The 25392-nt window shown below is 31.5% G+C and overlaps 1 protein-coding gene across 2 annotated transcripts in view; it reads right to left on the minus strand.

The window, feature by feature from the left end:
- Positions 1–7911: 7911 nt before the first annotated feature.
- LOC124367711 (laccase-1-like) overlaps positions 7912–25392 on the minus strand; it is a 34971-nt gene continuing 17490 nt past the window's right edge. For both annotated transcript variants that reach the window (XM_046824786.1, XM_046824784.1), the window contains 4 exons: positions 24600–24789; positions 22476–22688; positions 17576–17794; positions 7912–15453 (listed from right to left, as the gene is read on the minus strand). In XM_046824786.1, coding sequence (XP_046680742.1) covers positions 15293–15453; positions 17576–17794; positions 22476–22688; positions 24600–24789 — 783 coding nt within the window. In that variant the 3' untranslated portion in view covers positions 7912–15292. The remainder of the gene's footprint in view (positions 15454–17575; positions 17795–22475; positions 22689–24599; positions 24790–25392) is intronic.

Genomic DNA, 25392 nt, shown 5'->3' on the forward strand with positions numbered 1-25392 from the left:
TTTATAAAATAATAATGAAAAATTTTAAGTTTTAGTAAGTAAAATGAAACATGTATTCAGTAATCATATGCTAAAAACTCCTAATATGTTTACCACATATGTTTTTATGTATTTTATAAATAAAGGTATAAAATTTAGACCAAATATTTATAATTTTTTATTTTATTTTAGTGTTAAATAAAGTACTACGAACAATAAAGTGATTTTAAAATTATTTTCTCTCAATATTACCGTGTATACAAGTGTCATTTATACCATAGTAACATCCATTCTAAAGTTCTTTGAACAATCTTAAAAAATTATCATTGGAAAATTGTTTCACTCACTCCTATTTTAGTCGGACTAATAATTATACATAATCAATTATTATGTATTCTAAAGAAGATAGTATTTAAGTTTTCATTATTTATACACTATATTTGTTATAACCAGTATACACCATGCATAATGGTTCGTGTATTTTGTATCATAGAAGTATTTTCTTTCATGTTTTCTTTTCTTTCTTAATTGGGGTAAAAAATTAAATTACTTATTTTATAAACTCTAGAAACACCATAAAACGGAATTAGACGCGTTGTAATCAAAGTAGGATTCTAAAACAAATATTTGTGTGTTTATCTTGGTCGGTGCAACCACGGATACTAGAAGTATCCGTGGGTGCAACCAACGAACTATACTACTGGAACGCACTCTGCCCATATGCCGCATATTGTGTTTTCTGGTCGCATATAACTGTGCGTTGTGGGTGTATCCATGGGTTCGCAGGCGCTTAAGGTGCGCAAGAACTCGGCGAAAACGGGATGATACGGCATCAGTTTTTTTCAAGTCGAAACACAAATCTTCGTTTAACGCGGAATTTTGTTTTGTTGGCTACTCTTCGTGTTTAGTGCTTTAAGATGTCTGTTGTGAGTAACTCAATTAGTTTTTTAAATGTTGTCTGCCTGGTTGTCAATATTGGTAATTTTTGTTACATCGTGATATGGTGAAGAGTTGCGCTACGTACAACTGCATGTCTTGATGGACTAAAGACAGCCAAACTATTTTCATAAGTAAGTACTTTTTTAAAATAAAAGTTCATAAATTTCACTATCACTGCTGATTAAAATGGTTATACTAAAACTGAGACAATTTGGCGTGAATTTTCAAAGTGACGGTACAAGCACTAACTAATCTCAGTGATTTAAAACGTTTAAGTTGTAAATTATCTGACAGGCCATTTTTTAAACTTGATACCATTAGTTATATTTGCGCTAATTTGGATCCCCCATACATTTTAAAACTTGCACGAAATGCTTTACCGGACATGAAAATTATGGAATCTGAGTCATGCAGGATTTTTAAAAGTATATATAAAGAACTTCACATGTTAAAGGAAACGTTTTATAAAAAACCGAAAAATGGATATGCAGGTTGGAGCACAGACTCTAAGCTCCAGCGTAGTGGACGCTTTATAATATTTGTGTGTAAAACTACAACCACAGTTCATAAACCGTATACCAACCGTTGAATTCGTAAGAATAATTGATAATGTTTTTGATTATTTAAATAGTAGGAAGCCATTCGGAAGAGATTAACAAGGAAAAAGATAATTAAATGTTAAATAGAGTTTAATAGAATAGAATTTTAGAATAGAATTTAGTTAATAGAATTTAAAATTTGGAAACTATCAGTGTTGGACCATGGAAGGAAAACGTTTGCTTAAGTGTTTTTATTTCATATCAAGATTACTTGTATTTTAAGATACATATTGTTAGTTTAGATGATTTGAACTATTTTTAGGCTATAATTTTAGTCAAAACCATTTAGAATAATTTTTTTCCTGTGATTAAAGTAGGGATGGAAATTTTAATATTCGAAATACTAAACAGTTCACTTGAACAGTTAGACAACAGATGTTCCGAAATATTTTTAGAGCTTCTGAGAGGGCAAACCACCTTTAACTTTATCCTAATTCACACCTTGGTATTCCTGAGTTAGGTCATGATAAGTTTGATTTGTATTTGTTTTTAGATGATAATAGTGAAATTGAGAGTGCCGTGTAAGTTATGGAAAAGTAAGAAACTTCTAATTACAAGGATTTTGTATTATGTTGTGACGTTATTGTAAGACGTATTGAAAAAGTATTAAATGTAACGACAGTAATTCTGTACTCCATGGCAATAATTCTGATCTTTGAATAAGTATTCACTGAATTAAAATCGAAGGATAAATTAAATAGATCAAGTGATGATATATTGTAAATTGAAAAATATTATTATTTCCTCAAATAATCTAAAAAAATGCGACCAATTCTGAATTGATAATAAGAGTTTGTAACCATTTTTTTGTTTTTTTTTTTAGAGAGAGAGAGGCAGGAAAAATTCAATTACGCACGCAGGTGGCCAGCCTGTAGTGTGGGACTCCCCTAAAAAAGGGGGTTACCCACTAAAAACCTCCTCTACTCTTTAGGATGATAACCTGGAATTGTTTATCACATTACTTCAGGCTAGGCCTTAAGGGGGGTCGGCATGTCCTATCTTCCCTATGTAAAATACCATATCTTTAGGTACACATATCTCAATAACTAATAAAGATATCCAGTTAATTCTTTTTTTGTTTGTGTTCCCCACACCTTAATCTTTAATTAGAGCGATTGGTTTTTTATTTCTCAAAATGTTTTCCCAAAAAAAATCTTTTTTTAATTAGTCATTAAATATTTGCGGATGTTATTTGTATATTTTTTTAATGACAAAATTTAAAAATAGGAATATCATAAAACCCATCGCTTAAAACAAAGATATAAGTGTGGGGAACACAACAAAAAAAGAATTAACTGGATATCTTTAGTAGTTTTTTGATATATGTTGTACCTAAATGTAAAAAAATCTACTTTTCGGAAAACGCCAAAAAACCAACTTTATTATGAAAAAACGGAAAAAACCTACCTTAGTGCATGCCTGCTCCATAGGAAGGGTTGTCAGGGTCTTCCATATCTTCATAAACATCTTCTAACCTCTTATTGGCAATGCTGAGCTGTTTACGGCACCGTTTTTCAATTTCTTGCATAGCTTTATCCGATTTTTTTTATCCGCACCTCGTCAAGCTCCTTCATGACACGGGATGCAGTTTGACCCAGGATTGATTCCAAGTTTGTGTAAAATTTTACACTTTATAATATTACCACGGTTGTAAGTAGCTATTGCTTCACACACTCCTAGTTCCAAGGTATTCTTCATTACAAAAACTGCTTTAGGAACCCGAGACCAGATGACACTGTTCAGGGATTCGCTAGGATTCTGCGTGCCCCCATGCAGACACTTACGCAGCAGATGCTCTTGAGAGAGATCCCTGAAAATAGGCTTTATTTCATCCATAACAATTGGAGGCAGATGGGTGTGGTCCTTATGATTGTATGGTTTTTCCTCAGCTATAGCTTTCTTGAATTTGCACCATGTATCAGGTCCATTGGGGCATAGTGCATGAGCAGGTTCAGCGTTAGATGAAACAAGAATGAAAGTAAGTCGCCCAGACTGCTGCTTTCATTTTCTGCAAACTATCTGTATTCCTCATAATTGCCAGACCATAATATGTCTGTATTTCATCTATAACAGAGTTAGTCAAGCGACCACGGCCTCCTATCTTTTTACCATCGGAAAGATCTTTTTCCCTATTTTAGTCTTTAGAGTTCGGAGCCTGGTGCCCATCGTTTTCTAACATGAGCTATACACTCTAACTTTTCTGTTACATACTCTGGGCCATAAGGGGGCTTCCTTTTGAATGGTTGGGGAATGCAGCACTGTCGCCGTCACCTAAGTAATATCTGTATTTGATACCCCTAGTAGCCTCTGATTTCCTGAACATGTCAACAACACCGGCCACCTCCATTCCACCACTTGTCCCGGCATAGTTAGCAGCACAATTACCTTCATGGTGTTGTTGATTTAGTCTGTTTTTGCACCTACAAAATCTGCTAAATACCCTAACATCTACTACTTTCCCGGTATTAGCGGCAATAGCAGTAATAATCACCGTTGTGTGAGACATGGCCGCGGCGCTGCCAGGTTCCGTCAAAAATTACCAGTTATATTCATATCGCCATCATTTTCAACCACAGCTTCTGTGGCTGCTTGTTTCATTTCTTCTTCACAAATTTTCTTTTGCTGTTGCTGCAAGGGTTTTTGTTGTATACCTTGAAAGAAGGAGGCTTTGGTAAGTTCATAACTGAAACAAAATGTCTTCGCTGCCTGCTCCCCCTTCCCAATACAGCGAAAAGCATAAACTGCTCGAACATTTACTTCTGATCTACGGTTTCCTAATTTTTCACTGTTACTAGATGATACAGAAAAATCCACACTCATTACACTTTATTTCAATTGTCACAGATAGGCCTACGCTGTTACTTGTTTGAAGTGAAAGTGAACCATTGCATTGAGAGCAAACCGCTATGTCTAAAAGCAACTTCTCAAAACTCAGCAAGTTTACAATATCATTACTACAATTGTTACTCATACATGTATTGCTCATACTCATCTAAACTACTAACTAACTTTTTCCCTGATGTGCTCTGTTTATTTAGATTACAATCATCACTTGGTCCAGGAGTAGGCGTAAGTTCAGTGACATTGGAGCTAACACTAGGCCTAGCAGAAGTATCACCACCACTTCCATTGTTTTTGTCTTCCAAGCTGGTACCCCACTGAATAAACTTTTACGTTTTTTAAATGTCTTACTAGTTACGCGAGGCATTTCGAATAAAAATATAAACTACAACCACTTTCAATAACTTTGGTAACTAAATTTCACCATTGAAGCATAAACAATCACTGTCACAACATTACAAACACAAACATAACCAACAAGGTCAGACAAACAATAAACAGAACATCTGACTGACACAACCAAAGTGTATCACTATAATAACAAAAAAAATCTTTCGTAACAGTTTTAGAATGAGTACTATATTTGAAGCCCAGTCGGCGTGGTGGAGCCACGAAAAAACTACGGTGCATACTGTAATAAAATGTCTCATAAAAAAATAAATATAATAATAATAACAGTAATTTTGGTATCAAATTAAAGCTAAAAAAGTAGAGGAATTTAGATAGCTAAAAATCTAAAAATCGATAATTTTGACGAAAATTCGTTCCGACCCCCCTAATTTTTGCTTAAGCCCGTGGGGCTCGCTCCTTATCCAGCCGCTCGGTCAAGGGAACTGGGCCACTTCGCGGTCCAGATCGGGTTTCTTTTCCAGGAGGATGCCCCGGACGAACTGTGACGAACAATCCCAGTTCCCCTCATCCTCCATAATCTTTTCGCAGACCGTGTCCACCGAAAAAAACACCGAGTTTTCTTGTGGCCTCCAGGCGGGGCCTTTCCTAACACGGACAGCGGAAGAAGGTGTGTTCCGCGTCGTCGGGAACGCCCGGGCAGTAGATGCATTCCGGTGAACCGGTCCTGCCCATCCTGTTCAGGTACGACTTGAAATAGCCGTGACCTTTCAGGAACTGCGTGAGGTAGTAGTCCACCATTTTACTGGTAGTGTCTTCAAGGCACATTTAAGTAATGACAAATTCACTGGAAGCTACGAGTTATTTTTATTAAACGGAAACAAAACTATTAAAAGAATAACCACACTGCAAAACAGACCATTTTGGAAATAACAAAATCCAACTTAGAAATAAGGCAACAGTAGACCAAAATAATTTTATTTCTCGCACGTAGATTTAGTATGTCTTGTTTGTACATTTTGTGTTGTTTACCTTGAAAGAAAATACAGTCAATAAAACGGTGTTTTTCATCTGGTACGTATTTTAATGCCACCAGTTTTCATTAACGACTTTATAAGAAGATCCAGTCAACGTCTCAGTTATTTTAATATTTCAAAAGTGTTCTGCTTTTTCAAATAAAAATAAAAAAATCCACGGTAAAATGCAGCTACTAACATTTGTAACAATAACATCAATTGTGAAAAATAAAAATATAATTAAGTCTAGAAGGCGTTTTAAAGTGCTGTTAGATCATTACTCTAATGCCTGCCTTATGGGCGGAGTGACTTCTTGCCCATTTTGAGCGGCTGCAGACACCGGACGCAACCGCTGATTCTTGCTCGTTTCTACGGCCCAGAGCGCGTTTCATTATTGTAATTCGTTGGGTGCAACAACATAAACTCAATTGTGCAATCGTACATGTATTAATGCGACAGTTAGCATATATATATATATATATATATATATACTCGTAGCCTATACACAAAACAGCGTAATTTAAATTATGAGTCAATATTGTACTGTATATTAGCAATAAAATAACTCCTAGTGTCATTTTCTAAACTCATTGACGAGTAATATTAAGAGGCAAATATAATAATCATAACACATTTAGTTAAGAAGTCGAAATCCCTCGAGCGATAAATTAATACGTTATAAGATGATTTCTTGCTATAGAGATTCAACTTGAATAATCTGGTTTACAAAATTACGTAAAACGGTCAGAAAAGTCGTAATTCAATACGCATTCAGCTTCTTCCTTGCTTAGCAAGTTTAGGTACGAGTGTTACTAGCCTATGCACTTTTAATTATAAATAATAATTCTTAAAAATAATGAAAATCTACCAAAAATAATTTTTGTTAATTATTATTGGCATTAGAAACAATAGTTTTTTTAGTACGTTTCAATTTGTCTTTGATTTAAGTTTCAACAGTTCAGAAGCTGGTCGTTATTGTTAAATGCGCTCTTTCTCTTTCTCTTCAGTGGTAAAAATATTGTTATCTAAAGCTTTAAAATTATCGTGTACGTGTTGTTTGTACTCACTACTTTAATCTATGCATAAATACTATAACACCAATTTAAATAAATTTGCCGGGCCTTTAAATTGTGTGAAAGAGACGAGTGTGATATAATAAGTGTCTGAATGGTGAATTGTCAGAACAAATGATTAGGTCAGGTAGGACGATTGTGATACAATGTGTGCATTGTCTGTTCGAAATAAAGTTTATTATTATTATTTGAATTGTATGACAAATAATCTTTACCATTTGATATACGTATCTTCAAGTTTTTAAAATGTATCTCTACTTACAACCGTCTCTGGTGTTAACCGAAATCAAGGATTAAAAATAATATCCTGGAATCATCAGAAGCTACGTATATAAAATATTTATCATAAATTATTACTTGAGGAATATCGAACAGGTACTATATTAATAATTACTGCCGTTAATAATGCCAGTTTAAAAACTATATTACACAGAACTTGTAAATAGTTATCACAGTTTTCTTTCTAGTCATGTAAGTTTTTTTTGGCTTTACCAAATGAACGACGGCAAAAGTCCGGAAAAATCCTTTTACCTTTACAATCCTTCCATCGTAAAAAATAAACTTTAAAAAAGGAGACGATAGTACAATATTATCTTCGGGCTAGGTGTACAACAAGAGTCATGATTATATATTTCCTAACTCCAAGCTCCAAGTCAGAATAAATGACTATATTTTTTATATTCCCTTTTGATATTACTTAAAGGCCCTCATCAAACCTGATGAAGTAAAAAATACCCTAGTGGGTACCACAAGCGAGCTACGTTCTCATAAATATCTTAGCAAACTAAGACCAATTCAGCATACGCTCATTGCTGTTGTGGTGAACTTTACCAATTATAAATTATACAGTTTCTAAATGCGAGGTTAGTTTTTATAGAAACTTTTAGCTTTTAAGAATTTGGTAGAACTTTAAAGCAAAAAAAAAGAATATATTTAAATTGTGTCGAAGTAATTTGTTTAAAACTGTCAGTATTGAATAATAAGTACCGTACTTACTTATATTATATACCAATGTAGCCTTTAAGATTGATATACCACTACAAGAATTAGATTATTACTAACTAAAAACGTATGTAATACGCATACAACAACACTAAAATTTAATAAATTATTTTATTCATATATTTATATTTTAAAAGTATATAATTGTTATAACAGTAAAAGTTTAATTTTTACTACAACTTAACATTATTTACTTCATGCATTGTAACCTTAAAAAAGTACCTTAATCAAGAAACATGTTAACAATTATCAGTCCCTTATTTTCCTACTAATTATTTCATATTTTTATTGTTATAAATAGTTCTACACATTAAATACAGTAGTTTATCTTCAACTAATAACAATGAAGTATCACGTCAATAGTAGTAAATGTGGTCTCTATTACATTTTAAAGCATTAATTTCATTGCCTTATTTTATAATGATATATGTTTAAGAGAAGTTTGTTAATTGTACTGTTGTTTAGTCACAACAGCGTTGAGTTTATAATTTATTAGCAAATTATAAATAAAAACTTCCATGCATTGTTTTACTTAGAGGTAACTCTAGTGGACTTGATTACTTATATCGCTATAAGTTATGAAATGTGAAAAAAATATTTATGAAACTCTTATGAAGCTATTAGTATGATTACTAAATATTGATCATATTGGAAAAACAGTATTAAAAGCGATATTATTAATAAAATTTTATAGCTACAAATCGTACGATGTTCATAACTATAGCAAAGATATAACTGGTTGCTTAAAAAAGTAAGAACCATTATCTTCAAAAGTTTATATCAGTTATACTTTAATAAAATCATACTTTTTATTTAACTTATACGTTATGTAAACATTAGACTCACTAATGATTGTATTCAACATAGACAATGGTATTTAAAAATACAAAAGTTTTATTGCTGACAGCCACATATTTGTTAAAAATCTGTCAAAACAGTTTTTAGTTATGGATAGCGTTACATGATATTACTTTTATATTGGTTTGGAAACTTCTGGTTGTTATAAACTTTCTTCGTGGACGTAATAAAGAAGAGCAAACAATGTTCTTACTTTTCGCTGACAGTTATCAATAGAGCGTTGTAAGATAAACTCACATAATTCCTAACTTTCTGTACTTTTAGTTGTTGCCGATAGAACTCTCAAAGTTTCAACTTTTCACACAGCTAATTTAGACATTGACTGAAACTCTTTTGGAACTCCGAGTTGGGAATTTTACAGTTTTTTTTTTTTTTTTTTTTTTTTTTTTTTTTTTTTTTTTTTTTTTTTTTTTTTTTTACTCTAAATTGTAGCCTATTGTATGCAATTAATGGCAGGGTTCACTTTAATAATGAAATTAAATGTATGTACATAATATATTAAGTAAAAGGTTTTTTATTATTTTTTTACCTTTCATTTACACATCCCGCAATTTTCACCTCCATCAAACTCTTTTTGAACTCTATGTTTAGAATTTCAGTGCAGTATTTTAACGTTACATTGTATTATATTCAACCGACATGTTCACTATATTAATAAAATGAATTATATGTACATATAATAATAATTTTAAAAAAAAATAAATTTTATAACCTTCCATTTACACCTTCCAAAAATTTTTCCTCCATCAAACCCAGCGTGGGCTATGTAATTTTAGAAAATTATTCTATCGAATTTAAGACATAAAATGTATGATTATTGTGTGGTTGACGTTTTTCACCAAGTAATGAGGGTTTCAGATGGATAAGTAATTTATTATCTGTTAACGATTAGTAAAGAAGGTGATTAGTAGGCTATACTCGTATTTTATATTAGAAGAGATTTTTATATTGGTAACTCATTATATTAATCCACTGAACACACTGTTTGTTTATGCAATTATAACCTATATAATGGTAGTTACACTAACAGTAAATAATATCCTCTATTACGTCTGTTTTGTCACGTACAGTGACAGGGCAATTGAATTCCATGCATTATTTCCAGTCACGCTGCTCAATATTTTGTTTTATTGAAGAGGTCTTATTAGAATTTCAAGTTTTAAAACAGGGAAAGGAAATAGATTTTCAAGTCCACAGATGAAAAACCTTTCTCAGCATACTAATATGACTGGTTTCCTATAAATAAAATATATGGTCTTTGTCAATAAATGCATTCATTGAATCATTTACTTTAACAAGCATTTACTTTCATAAGTTTAACCTCATACTAAACTAGAGGAAACAACGTTTTTAAGAGTACTTGAAGTATAAACACTGGGCGTTTTGCTATACACTGAAGGAAATAAATAAATATTCAGCTAACTTACTACTCGATAACTAACTAACACGCACATTCAGAAGCCTCTCAGACTCAACGCTAAAAATAAGAGATGTGATGGGCTTCATTACATGGGTTTTGCAACCCTAGCAATATTATGATCGATTTATATGCAAACAAAAGACAGGTTTCACCAAGGAACTTAACCAGGTATGTTCATTAAAGAGGCCATATTAGGCCGTTTTAAACTAATAATCTCACGGTTAACAAATACAATATGTACAAGAAATTGTAAATGTCCTGTTTTGAACTGTTGTAAATAATTTAGTGATTTTGAACTGAATATACCCAATATTCATTAATAAAATATGATATATAAAATTAATAAAATCATAGGTTAAGATTAATATTATTTTAAAGAATAACTTTCGTCTGATATGAATAATGAATAAAACATGTTTCTATGAAGATTTGGACATTTCTTATAAATTCATTTCAATATGTATAGTTTATTTAAAACTATACCCAACCAACAGTCGTTGCTTGCACTTTATTTAGTGAATGAAGTTCTAATTCACAAAAAATTAGGTTACATATATTTTTTTAGTCTAAAATCTATCGTTGAGAACCGTCACACATGATTTCACTCAAAGTATTTGCAAGTTAATAAAATGGTTTAGTTGATTAGTGAGATTTCCCTATGGGTTTGGTGAGACAAAATAAATATCATATCAGTATAGCTATGATGTAAGCAAGTGGCGATAGACTGGTAAGCTATTGAACCTGCAATATCAGTTAGTCAGTCACATGGGATATGTTACTTTGATCTGTGACATAAGTTTACGCATCACTGTATTAAAATGTAGACTTTTTATAATGACGTGTGGACATTTTAATGAATAAACGATGGCGTGAGGCCTTTTATAGGATCCAATTTGATTATCTATATTTATTTAAATTGTATTAGGCTATAGCGATGAATATAAATTATTTTAACTATAAAGGATTGAAGTAGGGACAATACACATTTTTCACGTTGTATTAAGTAAATAAGGAATCTTGGAAATCATAAATAATAAAAAAATATTTGTTTGTTACTTTTCAACCAAGCATGACACACAATTTTCAAAATTGAAGTTTTTTAAATACTTAGTAAAACCACTTATGATGTAATATTATGGAATACTCCGCCATTTTTAAAACGAAACGTAAGTAAACATACATCACACTCATATTCTTTAAGTGTTTATGGTTAAGAGTATCAAAATTTAAGCTAAATTGTATATAATTTTTGGCACCTATGGGATATTTTCTGGTAAAAATTAATTATAGGCCTATATAAGTGTCACTACTGAGTCTGCCTTATTACTTCCATCATAAACATATGAATACACGGGTCTTGGGAAGCGGCTAAGGTTACAAAGCGTTTTATTTTGGTCTTTATCATATATCTGCCGGTCTATGAAATATCCAGTACCATATTATAGATTGCCTTTCTGCTCCTATGAAGAAAGATAAAACCTATATAGAAAAAAAACTATACCGGTATAAATCTCTTGAAAATATACTTCGATACAAAAGCATCTACTTAAGACTTTTGTAATATTAAATTATTTGCAATGCCATTGATGAATTTCCATTGTTGTCCCGCTGAACAAATGTGCACATATGAGCATACTTGAGAACTATAAGCCTATTAGGATTTAAGGAAAATCCCATGTACTTCAAAAATAAGAGGGAAATTCCTTTTAAAAAAACGGAACTCAATAAGGTTTTGAAAATTATCATTAATAAGGTATTACGTTATAGAAGCTTTATTTTTACCTGGCTCATATCTAACTTTTTACACATTAGGGAGCATTTCTATTTCGGATTAGTTATACACTATTTCCGACGCTATAGCTGTGTTTGCCGTGTTACCCCGATCAAGAAAATACTAATATCTCAGAAAACTTTTTTTGGTTTTCAACTAAGTTTTGTCATATACTTTAAGTCTAAGAAACTTCAATAGCCATAGTTGGGTTTTCCTTCTTGTAGCGATGAATAAAACATAATACATGTATTTTATAAGAGGTTAAGATCCGAATGTGCTGGCGATAATTTTTATCTAACACGATAAAAGAATTGTTTCACAATTTTATGACCTTAATTTTAGTTGTAATATTGAATAAGATGTATCATTTAGACGATTAAGTTTAAACAAATAATTGGGCAATACAATGTTTACATATTAGAAAATGCACTTTGCGAGGAAAACTGTTTGGTTGCGTATTAGTTACTGAATTATTATTATGCTGATTAAGAAGAAATTTTTATTTATAAATACTTACTGGAGTTATAAGATATATCGTCTGATTTGTTTTCATATTTTCTTTGCAATTTCAAATATAAATAATGTTTTGTCACGGAATGCTCATTATAAATATTGTAATATAAAGTTCTATATGATAAAGAAGATTAATTATTTCCTGTTAGAGGAATATTCCCTTTTCAGGTAATAAATGAAAGCTTGCCATTCTGTGTAGCTCGTGTTCAATGTTAATCAACATACGTGGCTTAAACGGCTTTTAATGTAACACCAACACATTTAAATCCTACTGCGTGTAACTAGAATAATATTGTAACAAACCTTTGTACATAATGTCCCAATGGTCTCTTGTTATTTACTGATTTGTCTTTTATCTGTTATTTACTGTGGAAGTCTCAATTATGTGTAGATTATTATTTTTAGTCGTCCAGTTAAACTTGTAATTATTGTTGTGTATTTATGATAAATTACTTCACTAGGATTATCGTGAAAAGTTACAGAAAACGAAGAAGTGTTCTCTTATTAAGTGTATTATATAAATTTGTTTATTAACGTTATAGATCATAGAACCTTAGGAGTAATATATCACCTATTGATGGCAATATTGTATGTTTCACGATTTAAATTAGATTTGTAATACTTTATAATTATCTATGCTTACGTATAAAAGATTTTACCTTTTTTAAACGAAAATAATCAAATATACTTTTATGTATTTCATTTAGATCTCTAACGTAATTATGGCGTATTGCACTGATTCCAATAGCCTATAGCCTGCAGCAATTAAGCAACATTTAAAACAAATTGAATCACGTGTATAAATAAACGTTAAAAACTGTATTATATACTTCAATCAACAAATCATTATTTAGAGTGTAATTGGACCCTATACCAAAATGTAAAAATGCTATAAAGAAAATTTATATTCATTAGAGAGAATACCTCTCATAGGTTTTTTACATTTGTAAACCCAATTCTTTCAAACCTATATTGAACCTAAGATTAACAGTTCTCTCATGATTTCCAGAGAGAACGAATTATTAAATAGATGAACTGAAACACTCACGTGGCTCATATATTTACTCGGAATGGATAAGAGAGAGGGATGCGATCATCTCTTGGCAAAATCCCATGGCATAGGCACAAGGAGGAGAATTATTTCATACCATATCTAACACTTTGGAATAAGCTCTCTCGGCTTAATAAGTGACCGCAGACAGATAGTGCATCTCTATAATGTTTTGTCTACCTAAAACCATTATTATTACCATTACAAACATACACTCGTACGATCTCCTCCCATCTGAATCCTAAGTTACTCTATTATCACCAATATTTCGGAATTTTTAGTTAGTTGTAAACCGGTCCAGCAATTCATGGCGTAGTAGTAGAATTCTGTCCTCTAGCTGTTATAAGGAAACAAAAAGTGAACGTTTATGGGAAAACCACTGTGTAGCCAGCTGTAATATTACTGCAACAAGGAAAATTGAAATTGCTTTATTCAATGTTTATTGTTCCTTTATTTTAATCGCTTACTATGAGTAGTACAAATTAAAAGAATATTGACATTTTCTTTATGGGTTAGCATAAAAGGAGTAATTCGGAATAATTTAAATACTTTGTAAAATTTTCATTTATCTATTTACCGGTAAATAATACTAGAACTGTTATTTTACCCTCCGATGTCACGGCATGATGGCCAGACACTTGGTCGATCTGCGACACACCACGGACGTGAGAGGTGAGGCTTCTATGTAACAAGAGTAGAAAGCCAAAGATATTGACTGACAGATACAAAAATTCAAGAATAACTTCACATTTAAATTTTCAAATTGATATTTAAATTTGATATTCAGCCGTCTTTAAACTTTAAAAGCGATTCACGCACGAGACCATCACTTATTATGTTTTTTTCCGTAAGCAAGGCACACTATCCAATGAATTCTTGCTGCATTATTCCCTTTTTTCTTGCAGAAAAAGAATAAAACTCCTAATTCACATTTGTTGAGATAATTGTTAGAAACTAGTATTTTTAGCCTAGTTTACACGACGCCAGCCCTGCGCAAACTCACTATTTGAACTAGGCAGTGACCAATTTGTAACGGGGAAGATGCGTGAACGACCACTGCTCACACCGTGGACCTCTCACGTGTCTGGTAGCCATCAGAGGCAAAAAAGACCCTCGTTTAACACTATGTAGTCCTAATGTGATACACTTTCTAAAATGCCTTAGTCAACGCGATAAATATATACTGAGACCAAAATAATACATAGACTAATTCTATTTTTTATTTTTGCATTAAACGAACTAACTCACTGTGTGGTGTTTAATGTACTCATACTAAGAGATAAAAAGAGCAAATCTAGTTGCGTTGATTCTATTTAATTGTTGTGACTCTATATCAGGTGTTCAATAAATAAATCAAATACAAATGTGCCAGATAGACTCAATAGGCACTCATACAAGTAGTCACATTTAAAATCTATTGTAGAGGTAACCTTGTTTAACAAATTTCGATTATCGAATTATTTTAAATTTTTTCCGTTACATTCATGTAAAAGGTCTGTGAAAACAGGCCGAATATTATATATAAGTCTATAATCGTGATTAATTTGCTCTTCGGTCTATTGAAATATATAACGCTCTATATAACGCTGTTTCCTCTATCTCGTGTTATGCCTATTCAAAAAATTCATGTTAATAATGTTCCTGTATTCTAACTATTTATTCTCAAAATTGTTGCAAACCCTATATAATTTTACTATAAATTACGAAAAAATTTATCGAATTATCTGCGAACACAACATGTACTTACGTATTGCACTACGTATTGACACCTTTACTTTAAAATTACCTGAATAATTATATATATACATAAAATATATATTTATATACTTATTTGTTTTGTGCATGAAAAAGACATTCATAGTTTTTGTCAAACAAAAAGCTACTAGCTGTAAGAATTTAGTTTCATATTGTCATTTTTATAATCTCCACACTTTGGAAATCCGTCTGGAACTGGAGGAAACTCTTCATCTTTTCCAACTTTGAATACCACATTCATCCCCAATTCCATGTGAAAATCTATGTGACAGTGAAACAGCCAGTAACCTAAAAATTACAAAAACAGTTTAATGTTCTCTTAACTTTAAGATAAGAAATGTATTATTTTACAGCTTACAGTAATTTTAACTACTAAATCGATGCCATTTACAAATATGGTAAAACCAGTAGTACCAAGAATGTAATTGTAACATTTTCAGAAATAAGAGGTATTATGTTACTTTATTTCATCCACTTATTGCAATGATTGACTATTTTTATGATAAAACTCTCTGATTAGTCTTTTTAATATTTAATCATTAACAAGTTTTTGATTTACAATCCAAGTACTGCATTGGCTGGTCCGAATATTTCTTGGAAGATTTACTTTGTATCAGACTTTGATGTGATATAGACAGATGCAATCCATGGTAACCAGATGACAAATAGCTCTCGGTACGTTATGCTATCGGGTTTTTAGACAATGGAGCACATTTTCAATGACTGTCCTTGGGCCTTTTTAAAAAAGGTTTTCACTGCCTGTTGAAACTTTGGTCAAATTGGTTTCGTGGTATGGATTTTACTTTTTGACGGGAAAATAGTGCGGCTCATTAAGCTTATTTATAAGACACATATAGATGTTTTTTAATTAACATGTCGTGAGCAGACTTTATCAGAATGCATGCTAAGGTTCATGTTTACGAATTATATATTTTCGAGATGTCTTTTGAAAATTACGCAGGTGACAGACAAACTTACGAATATATTTACATCTTTTTAAATAAAATAGGTATTATGTGAGCCTCTGTGTAATACGCTTAAATTACGATCAGCAAAATTTTATGTTTGGACAATCACAAATTTAGATAATTCTAGTTTATTTTTACATGGAAATAAAATGTACATAAGGTTCCAAATGAAGGTGTACAGATGAAATCTTTCTTAATATATCTTACCACATCATATATTTAAATGTATTGTTCATTGACTTAGATTTTAAAGTAGCGTTGCAATAATAAAAGTTCCGGTAAGCTAGGGAGGGCATAATACAGCAATTTTGGGCTGAAATCAAGTTTATTTAATTTACTAACTTTCCACAAAAATATTATTTTAATTTTTAGTATATGAAAATGGTCTACACGTAAAATCATCAAAAGGTATTTGAGTTGGTAGACCACATGTGTTAATATGTTTCAGTTAAAAATTTATTAGTGTTGTACTCAGTTTTGCATACTATATTGTTTATTCTGTTATTGTTTAGTTTCCATCATAGTTACCCATAAGACCCATGTAAAGATATTCGCTAACTCTTACCCTAATTCCAAGGATTAAAATGCACCACAATGTAACTCAAATCTGGTTTTATAGATATCAAGATTTATGCGCAATCTCAAGTTTATACGTCAAATGGTTTTTGAAATATCGCGAAGACATATGGACGGATAGACGGTCAGACACACATACATACAGGGAGACATAAATTAACTTTTTTCACATAGAAAAACGTTGGTCAGAATTAGTTTTATACTTGTAACAGATATTTAATAGTTTTATAATAATTATAAAACAAAATTTATCGTAGTATACTTACTTTAAAAAAATATATACTCGTATATATACTTACACTTCTAAGTACCGGTAGTTAAAACAAAAACAGAAAATCCAGTGCTCATGTTTTAGTTTTTGAGTTGTCAGTACCCTTTATCAGAAACACACTAATTTAATAAAACTTCGAAACAGAACTTAACAAAGAATTAAAAACATAACCAAAGTATAATTTTAAGAAATAAATACCATAAACAACAAGATTCCAATCAGCTGTATGTGGAATGTTTGTAAATGTTTACATATAACTAAAAATTTATATATGAAGGAAAAGAGAAGCATGTAAGGTTTAACGTAACTAGTTTCCTTGATTTCTTGAATTTATCAAATTAGTATTTTTTATCGGAATTTGGCTCTAAATAGTAAATTCTTTTAGGCCGAAGCAATTTTCAAATTTATTTTGATAGTCTTGAATCGCATGAGCAGTTAATTGTTTCTCATAATATATATATATATATATATATATATATATATATATATATATATATATACTACCAACACAATTTGTTTTATACTTTAACTTGCAGACGTTCTTACTAATCCGTCTGTATACATTAAGGTAAGTTAATTCAATGTTGATTCTTACCAGGGTTGTTTGCATGAAATCTGATAATCGTGTAACCGCCATCAGGAACTGTTACAGTGTCCTTCAATGGAGGGTTCTCAAGATTCCTTACGAGCCGCCCTTCTCTGTTCAGCTTCCTCACCAACTCCTCGTCTACACTTTCTCCCAGCCGATCCATTCCTATTACACGGAAGGCATAGCCATGCAAGTGTATAGGGTGGTTGGCGTCGAAAGGTTCTCCTTCAAATTGAACGGGTATACAATTATTAGATGTTGGAGAACACAATCTATAAAATGTCGGTACATAAACTGAGCTGACAACGCATAGTATAGTCCAACGTATAGTATTAAATCCAAAACTTACGAGAGGCCAAAACTTTTCAGTAACAAATTCACATTTATTTTATGGGGCAAATTACTATTTTGAGATAAAATATTAAAGCAAAACTGGATATATAACTACGCTACATTTAAACTCTTTTAAATTGTGCCTTACATTAATTATTTGAATTAACGTTCCTTTCAATTATATTTTTTGTTATAAATTAAAGCTAATCGCAAATTGTGTTACTTAGCGCTAATCTTGAGAAGGACTTGACCATCTCGAATAATTCTTTTTGTAAAATATTGGTTGATATCCTGAGTAAGGTTTTAAAATAACAAATGTGTTTATATTAATGAACAAATAATCCCTTCTATTAAACAATACGTTTAAATAATGAGTACACTTTATTTGCCCTTAGATGTACTATCCGTGTAATTAAAAAGCATCAGAGCGAGGAAGTGTACACGTTGAGAGACTTAGTCCAGGTAAAAGAAATAAAAAAATATAAAATACACAACTCTTGAGATATTAATACACACTGGTAAAAGTAGTCAGTTGAGAAAATCTCTATTTTCTGCTATTTTGAAATTTATAAGTTTTTGCACACTCATTACAATTTTTTGTTGTGACATAAGTAGATTCCAAGAAATTTTTCAGAAACAATTAGATGTATCCCGGAAAGCAGCTAACATGAGTAAAGTTCAACTCTATTAGTCATAAGAGGCTTTTTGTTACATTAAAAAGGGGGTTCGGTATCCAAAAAATTAAATTTTTATAAATTTTCGTGTTTTAATATTTTATTTTTCTATGACTAATTCCTGACATTTTATGGCAAAAACTATTAAAATCCGATGATGGGAACTATTTTTAATTTTTATTTTGAAAAATATACTACATGCCAACAATTTAGTGTTTCCATTGCAAACTGAAGTATTTGTTATAGTAACACAGTTGTATTCTTCCAAACTATGATTTAGATTTATGGGTTGGTACACCTGCCTTGTCTACTAACAAAAAATACAGCTGTCTATAATTGTCTTCAGTTACAATAAACCAATTTTGTGTTTGTAAACAAAACAAGTTCTGTTTGGTGGATTTGTAGTTGTACTGTTATTTTGTTTGTAGAACGCATTTGATTTCTAAAATGCCTAGAGTAATAGAATTTTTAAGAAAAGAAAAAGTGAGTTTTACAAAAAGAAATTAGTTGTAGAGTGTGAAAGCAGTGGTAGTGGTGTGTGTTTTGGAAGAAACTGTGGAAGATAGGTTAGTTTAGAGTGAAACTGAGGCCTAGTCCTACGCTGAATAATGAGGACACAGATTATGTTGTTAGTGCTTCAAAAGTGAAACTAGGTAATATCAGTCAAAATTATAAAAACATAACTGATAAGGAGCCTAAATTTCCAAAAATGATATTGTTGATTTAAAAAAAAAATTATAAATGTAATTTCTCAAATAGCAGTATGCAAACAGTGTCATCAACCGATCGATTTTAAAATCAAGTATCGTGTAGGCCTTTTTTTCTCGGGGAACTTTTCATGTGAAGGTTGCAATGAAAAGACACTGGCCTCTTATGAAAACTCCTTAGTCTTGCAAAATAGACCTAATGATGATACAAAATTATATGAACATAAATGTAAGATTGGTGTATGGCATGCGTACGATTGGCAGAGGCCAGACGGCTGCCGCTACACTATGTGGCGTACTAAATCTGCCCTCTCCTCCATCACGGTTTATGAATTACACACAACTGTTAGGGTCTGTGACTGAAGATGTTTGTTTAAGATTATGAAGGAAGCAGTGATGATAAATGAAAGGTAGGAGGGATTTGACAGTAGCCATAGACGGGACATGGCAAAAGCGAGGCCATACATCACAAAATGGTATAAATCACTGCAACATCTGTGGATACCGGTAAGGTAATTGATGCAGAGATTTTATCTAAGTATTGTCGTTGTAAAGACAAATTAATTGGACAACATAGTGATAAGTGCAGTGCAAACTATCTGGGAGTAAGCGGAGGCATGGAAGTTGTCGGAGCTCGTGCGATTTTCCATCGGTCCCTACCCACTTACAATGTTCGCTACGTTGAATACTTAGGTGATGGGGATTCGAAAGGGTTTTTTAGTGTTGTGGAAAGCAAGCCCTATGGTGATGAGTGCCTGGTGAAAAAACTAGAATGCATTGGGCATGTGCAGAATCGCATGGGGACTCGCCTAAAGAATTTAAACATTAAAAGAGGGAAAAAACAAACAAACCGATGGAAAAAACAATAGGCGGTCGGAAACAGACTGACTGAAGCTGCCATATTAGCCATACAAAAATATTATGGTCTAGCAATTCGAAGAAATGCAAGCAATTTAGAAGACATGCGAAAAGCTGTTTGGGCTGAGTAATTACCATTTGCTATCCAGCAATACAAATCCTCAACACGGAATTTGCCCAATAGGGAGTGTAAAGTTGGTGCAAGTATCAAAAGGCTATGGCTTGTAATGAAACTTATGACCATTCCAAACATTTTCACCTTCCTGCTGTCAACATGAACAAGATAAAGCCTATTTTTACAGACCTAAGTGCACCTGATTTGCTTCGTAAATGTCACCACGGTAAGTCACAAAACCCAAATGAGTCCGTAAACCAAGTAATCTTGTCTCGCCTGCCAAAAACTGTCTTTGTTGGCATACACACCTTGCACTTAGGAGTGTATGATCCATAAGTTCCTTCAATAAAGGAAATATGGCAATATGTATGGTTTTACAACATCTTGGAATGACTGTTGGACATAATTTTTGTGAAGCAATGAAAAAGCTGGACATAGCTCGCTTACAAAAAGCTCAACGCATGGCTACCGAAGTCGCAAAAAAATCAAGGCAAGCTCGCCCAAGTGCCAAGAGGAAGCTGGAAGATCAGTGGGAAGAGTTGGAGGATCCTGATAACCCTAGTTATGCAGCTGGATGTCATTAATATTATAATAAAGGTCAGTGAATTCACTTATTTGATGTGTGTAGCCTTTAGCTGCGATTTCCCGAAAATTAACTTTTTTTATCACTTATGTACCTTTTTCTCAAGATACACTGATCAGGATTAACATAAAAAAATACTCATGTACTTAAGACCAGTACACACCATTTAGAGCGGAAGACATTATAAAAATCTATTTTAAATTTTTTATTAAAAAAATTATAATTATAATTATTTTACAAAAAATTAATAATTTTTTTATTTACAACAAATTAAATAAAAACTTCTTTTTTTACTTTGTTCCGCTCTAAATGTTAACAAAGGTCTAAATAGTAGTGTCCTAAAGTTTGATGATGATAGCTTTAAAGGTTTCTGAGAAAAAGGTACATAAAATTGGCCAAATTAACATGGGAAGGATAGGGCATACCGAACCCCCTTGTAGTTAATGAAGAAAAAATAAAGGAAATGTAAAGCGTTACAGTACAGATATAATATTTGATTTTAAAATATAAATTATAGAGATTAAATTTACGTACATAATAGATACGATATAGAGTAATTATATCTTTTAGTTCTTTTTTATTTATCTACTCTTGGATGAGAAGTAAATAAATGAATTTACGTGAGGATTGTAAACAAATTTCGCTTTCAGCTGAAATGTTCCACCTCTATATTATTTTGGATTATAATTATAACATCGATGAATAATACATAACATTATTGTTTGTCTATAAGAATTGTGTTATGTTTATGTCTGCAACGTAAGAAGTTTTATTCCTTTAATTATAATATTTACATTTAATATTTCATAATTACTAATTAACTATGCGTATTACATAAAACTTCCACTACTTTAATATAAAATCTAATTATTTGATAAAAAGAACATGTGTCGCAAAAGAAAAAAATTAAAAAAAATACCTGTATGGCATCGTTATCCTAAGTTACCGTCATTCAGAACTTTTCCATGAGAGAAAGAAGCTTTCAATTACGGCTCCAAATCCTAGCCGCCTTATTGGTCTTTAAACAGGATAAAGCAAAAGTTTGAGATATCTGCTTTCAGATGTTTTCCTTTAAAATCTTGCACTCTCCTGAACCTTTTAGCAACTTTTCTGCAGTATTTGTGTTAAACCAGTCTTCACACGTCTTGCCTGTATATTTTAGCACAAAATAAAAAGTTTGTTATCCTTTATCCTTAAGAACAGGTGTAGTTGACATCAACTAAAGATACTGAAATTAAAAGTTGTATTTGAGGGAAAATGAATGCACTAACTTAAAGGTATTTTTAATGAACATAATATAACAGGTTACGCTATTCTGTATAAAAAAATGTTTTATATTTATCGAGTTATAAAAATATTTAATTGCAGAAAATACAAATTTATTGACAGAAAATAAACGTAAGTAACCTGAATGACAATTATTGTGTTGTTGAATAAATTACTGTAATGTTTACCATAGTCTATCAGTTGTTCAGTTGGCGAAACACAAAATACGAGTAGTAGCAGTAGTTATCTATGAAGTAACACTACAATCTAGTCTAGACTACACTTAATGACTTCCCGTTTGAAACAGAGACTAAGTACTATAAACTGATTAGGTGGTAATCATAAAATATATATTAGAAAATAGGTTTACCTATGTCAATTAGGATAAGCTCCACATTGCTGTTAGTGGGCACTTCCATGACGTATAAACACTCGCAGAATGTTGTATTGCAGTCGGTGAGGTTGTGATTTTCACAGAAAATACTCGGGTCAACATCGCTATATTGGCTTAACAATGGAGAGTGCGGCATTTTGAACGATACGTGGTTGAATTGAGGTGTGAGTGGTTGGAAACTGGGGTCCACTGACACAGATAAAACAAAGACACAAAGTTACTTAAGACGACATGTGTTAATAAACTTCAATAACAAGTATTACCAGTATTTCTTTTTGCTATGTTCTATGAAAGGGATTTAGATATTCATTTTAAATAAACCGGTTAGAACCCATATTATATGATTTACACTACTGTTTTTCCTTATACCGCAAAAACTTTCTAAATATCAAATATAAATAAGACTCCAAAAGCTCCGGGCTCATTCCTCGCTAAATTCTATTTGGGCTCAGTGTAAAGCTTCGTGGCCTTATTGATGTGTTGGCATCGTTTTATACATTAACGCTCTAAGCACTAAATGGGTGTTTTGTAATTAACTCATTTTGTGTGTTCTTTGTTATGGTTTATTATAAGGCTTTAACTTAGCATGGAGAAACCTAGATTTGGCAATAAAATAGCTTATGGCTCACAAAAACATTAAATGTTTCTTCGTTAAATATTTAAGCTAATGAAAGGTATATTGTTTGATTGGCAGAGTCAAATATTCAGGGATTTAGAGCTGACATGACTGAATGGTTCTGATTGACTAAAAGGTTAGTAACCGAAAGTGAAATATAGGGTAAAACGCACAATGTTTTATCTTACATTGTAATAAAACGGATCGAGCACATTTATGTACATTTCCAAACAAACATTTTGGTGCTTATCTGAATACATACACCTGACAATTTTATTTCTATAGAAACAGGGTTTCTCCAGAATCATTTTGCTATACTATAAACAGTAAATTTCAAGATCTAAATCTTAACTCTTCCTCAGGTCAATAACTAATCTAATACACGTTAATTGGAGATGACATAAACCATATTTGTTGTGATTCCTTCAAATTTTCATGTCATTATGGTATTTGATGATTTTTTTATTTTAACTTACACGTTTGTTATGATAGTTTTGTAGCGGAGGAAGAGGTTAGATTTCATATCTATAAACGAAGTAATAGTGATATAATTTATAACTGAATGATTGATGTTATGTTTTCTTCATAATCCATCAAGTTTAAAATATATGTGAAGGTAAATAAAAACCATCAATATCTATTTAAGGGGTGTAATGCCTGCCTCAAATAGCATACAAGTGTGTATGTATAGCTTTGAATTATACCTGTATCATCCTGCACTTATTGTTTTACCACTTACTGCTTACTTTTACCTTAAGGCAGCATGGATAATTTTTTTATTTGATCATTAATATTCATTATGGAAAACACAACCAAACTTTACATAAGTACATCAATATAAAGAAAAATTATAATATGGCGTGAGTGGCAACAGCAATCATGAAAATTTTACCGGTAACACTTATACAGTACAAGTTTATTTTCCTTAGAAGAAAAACTTGGTTAAATTATTAGTACGGTATAAAAATCTGATAATTATGTAATGTGTGTATTTTCATACATGTAATCATGTGTGTATCAGTTTATAATATTTCTGCAGGATTAATACCCTTTGTTGGCTGAAATAAATAATAAACAATAATTTCGGAGGGAGATAGCCATTTTTTGGCACTTGGTGGATTTTCAGTTAATTAGAATAAAAGCTTTCGTTACAGTCAATGGGGATTATATTTTATGATTTTTCTATTTTGGCCAACAATAACCTCGACAAAATTTGAAATTAAATATAAATGTAATACCCCAGGTAATATTTTGTGTAGGTTAGGTTTTGTTACATTCAAACTATGCCTTGCTATCTTTAAATTATAAATCATAATTACTAATCCTAAAATTATATCTCAAAGAAAAATTTTTTTAAATTATATCTCTAAGACAAATTTTAAATGTATAATAAAATATCTCAATCTATTCAATAAATCTAAGATACTACTTTTAAAAACGATTCAACAGTTAGAATGCAATATCCAATTGTTTTTTTATCTTACCTTGATTGGATCCATAAAGGTAATGTTTAGCATACATCGTATGAATAGCTCTGTTGAAGTCGTAGGACAATATCACCGACATATCTGGGTCATGAAGTAGTACGGGGTCTTGTGTCCTAGTGCTTGCTATTAGCGCAGGAACGCTTAAAGTACCCGTTTGGTTTAGAGCGACGTTCGGAGGATTCAATTGCTGAAAGAAATGAAAATTTAAAGCACTTTAGTGTGAGGAGTGGCCAGGTTGTAAAAGTACACTGACACAAGACATATTTTTAACATCATGAAAATTTTTATGCATTAGTATTTATGTTTGTTGTTATATTACACCCTTTACACTTTGATCATAATGAAAAATTATGAAAATTATAACAACATGGTTTTAATAAAAGAAGTTGTTGATATAAATTATATTGGAACAATATCTGAGAAAATCTAAAAAAAAAAATTATGTCTTATGTATAATTTCCAAAAAATCTAATTGTTATTCTTAAGTTCAATTATTGCAGAACAAACTGTTGATAATTTCCAATTATGATTATGACTCACACCGTAATCTGTTTTTGCTATGACAGTTTTAAAAGACTCGTTCTCCAGTATATATTAGTAATACTGTAAATGAAATATCTGTAATGCACCTTTTTGTCAGATCCAGAAGGAAGAAATTGCACGAAAAAGATTTGGTTAGATGTAGCTGAGTAATTATTTTACTATCCTTAATGTGCTTATTTTATTCGAGATATAATTCGTGCAAAATGATATTAGCAAGTAAAGTATAACTGATTTCGGTAGAATGAAC

This window comes from Homalodisca vitripennis, chromosome 8 (genome assembly GCF_021130785.1).
Source record: "Homalodisca vitripennis isolate AUS2020 chromosome 8, UT_GWSS_2.1, whole genome shotgun sequence".
Classification (NCBI taxonomy): Eukaryota; Metazoa; Arthropoda; class Insecta; order Hemiptera; family Cicadellidae; genus Homalodisca; species Homalodisca vitripennis.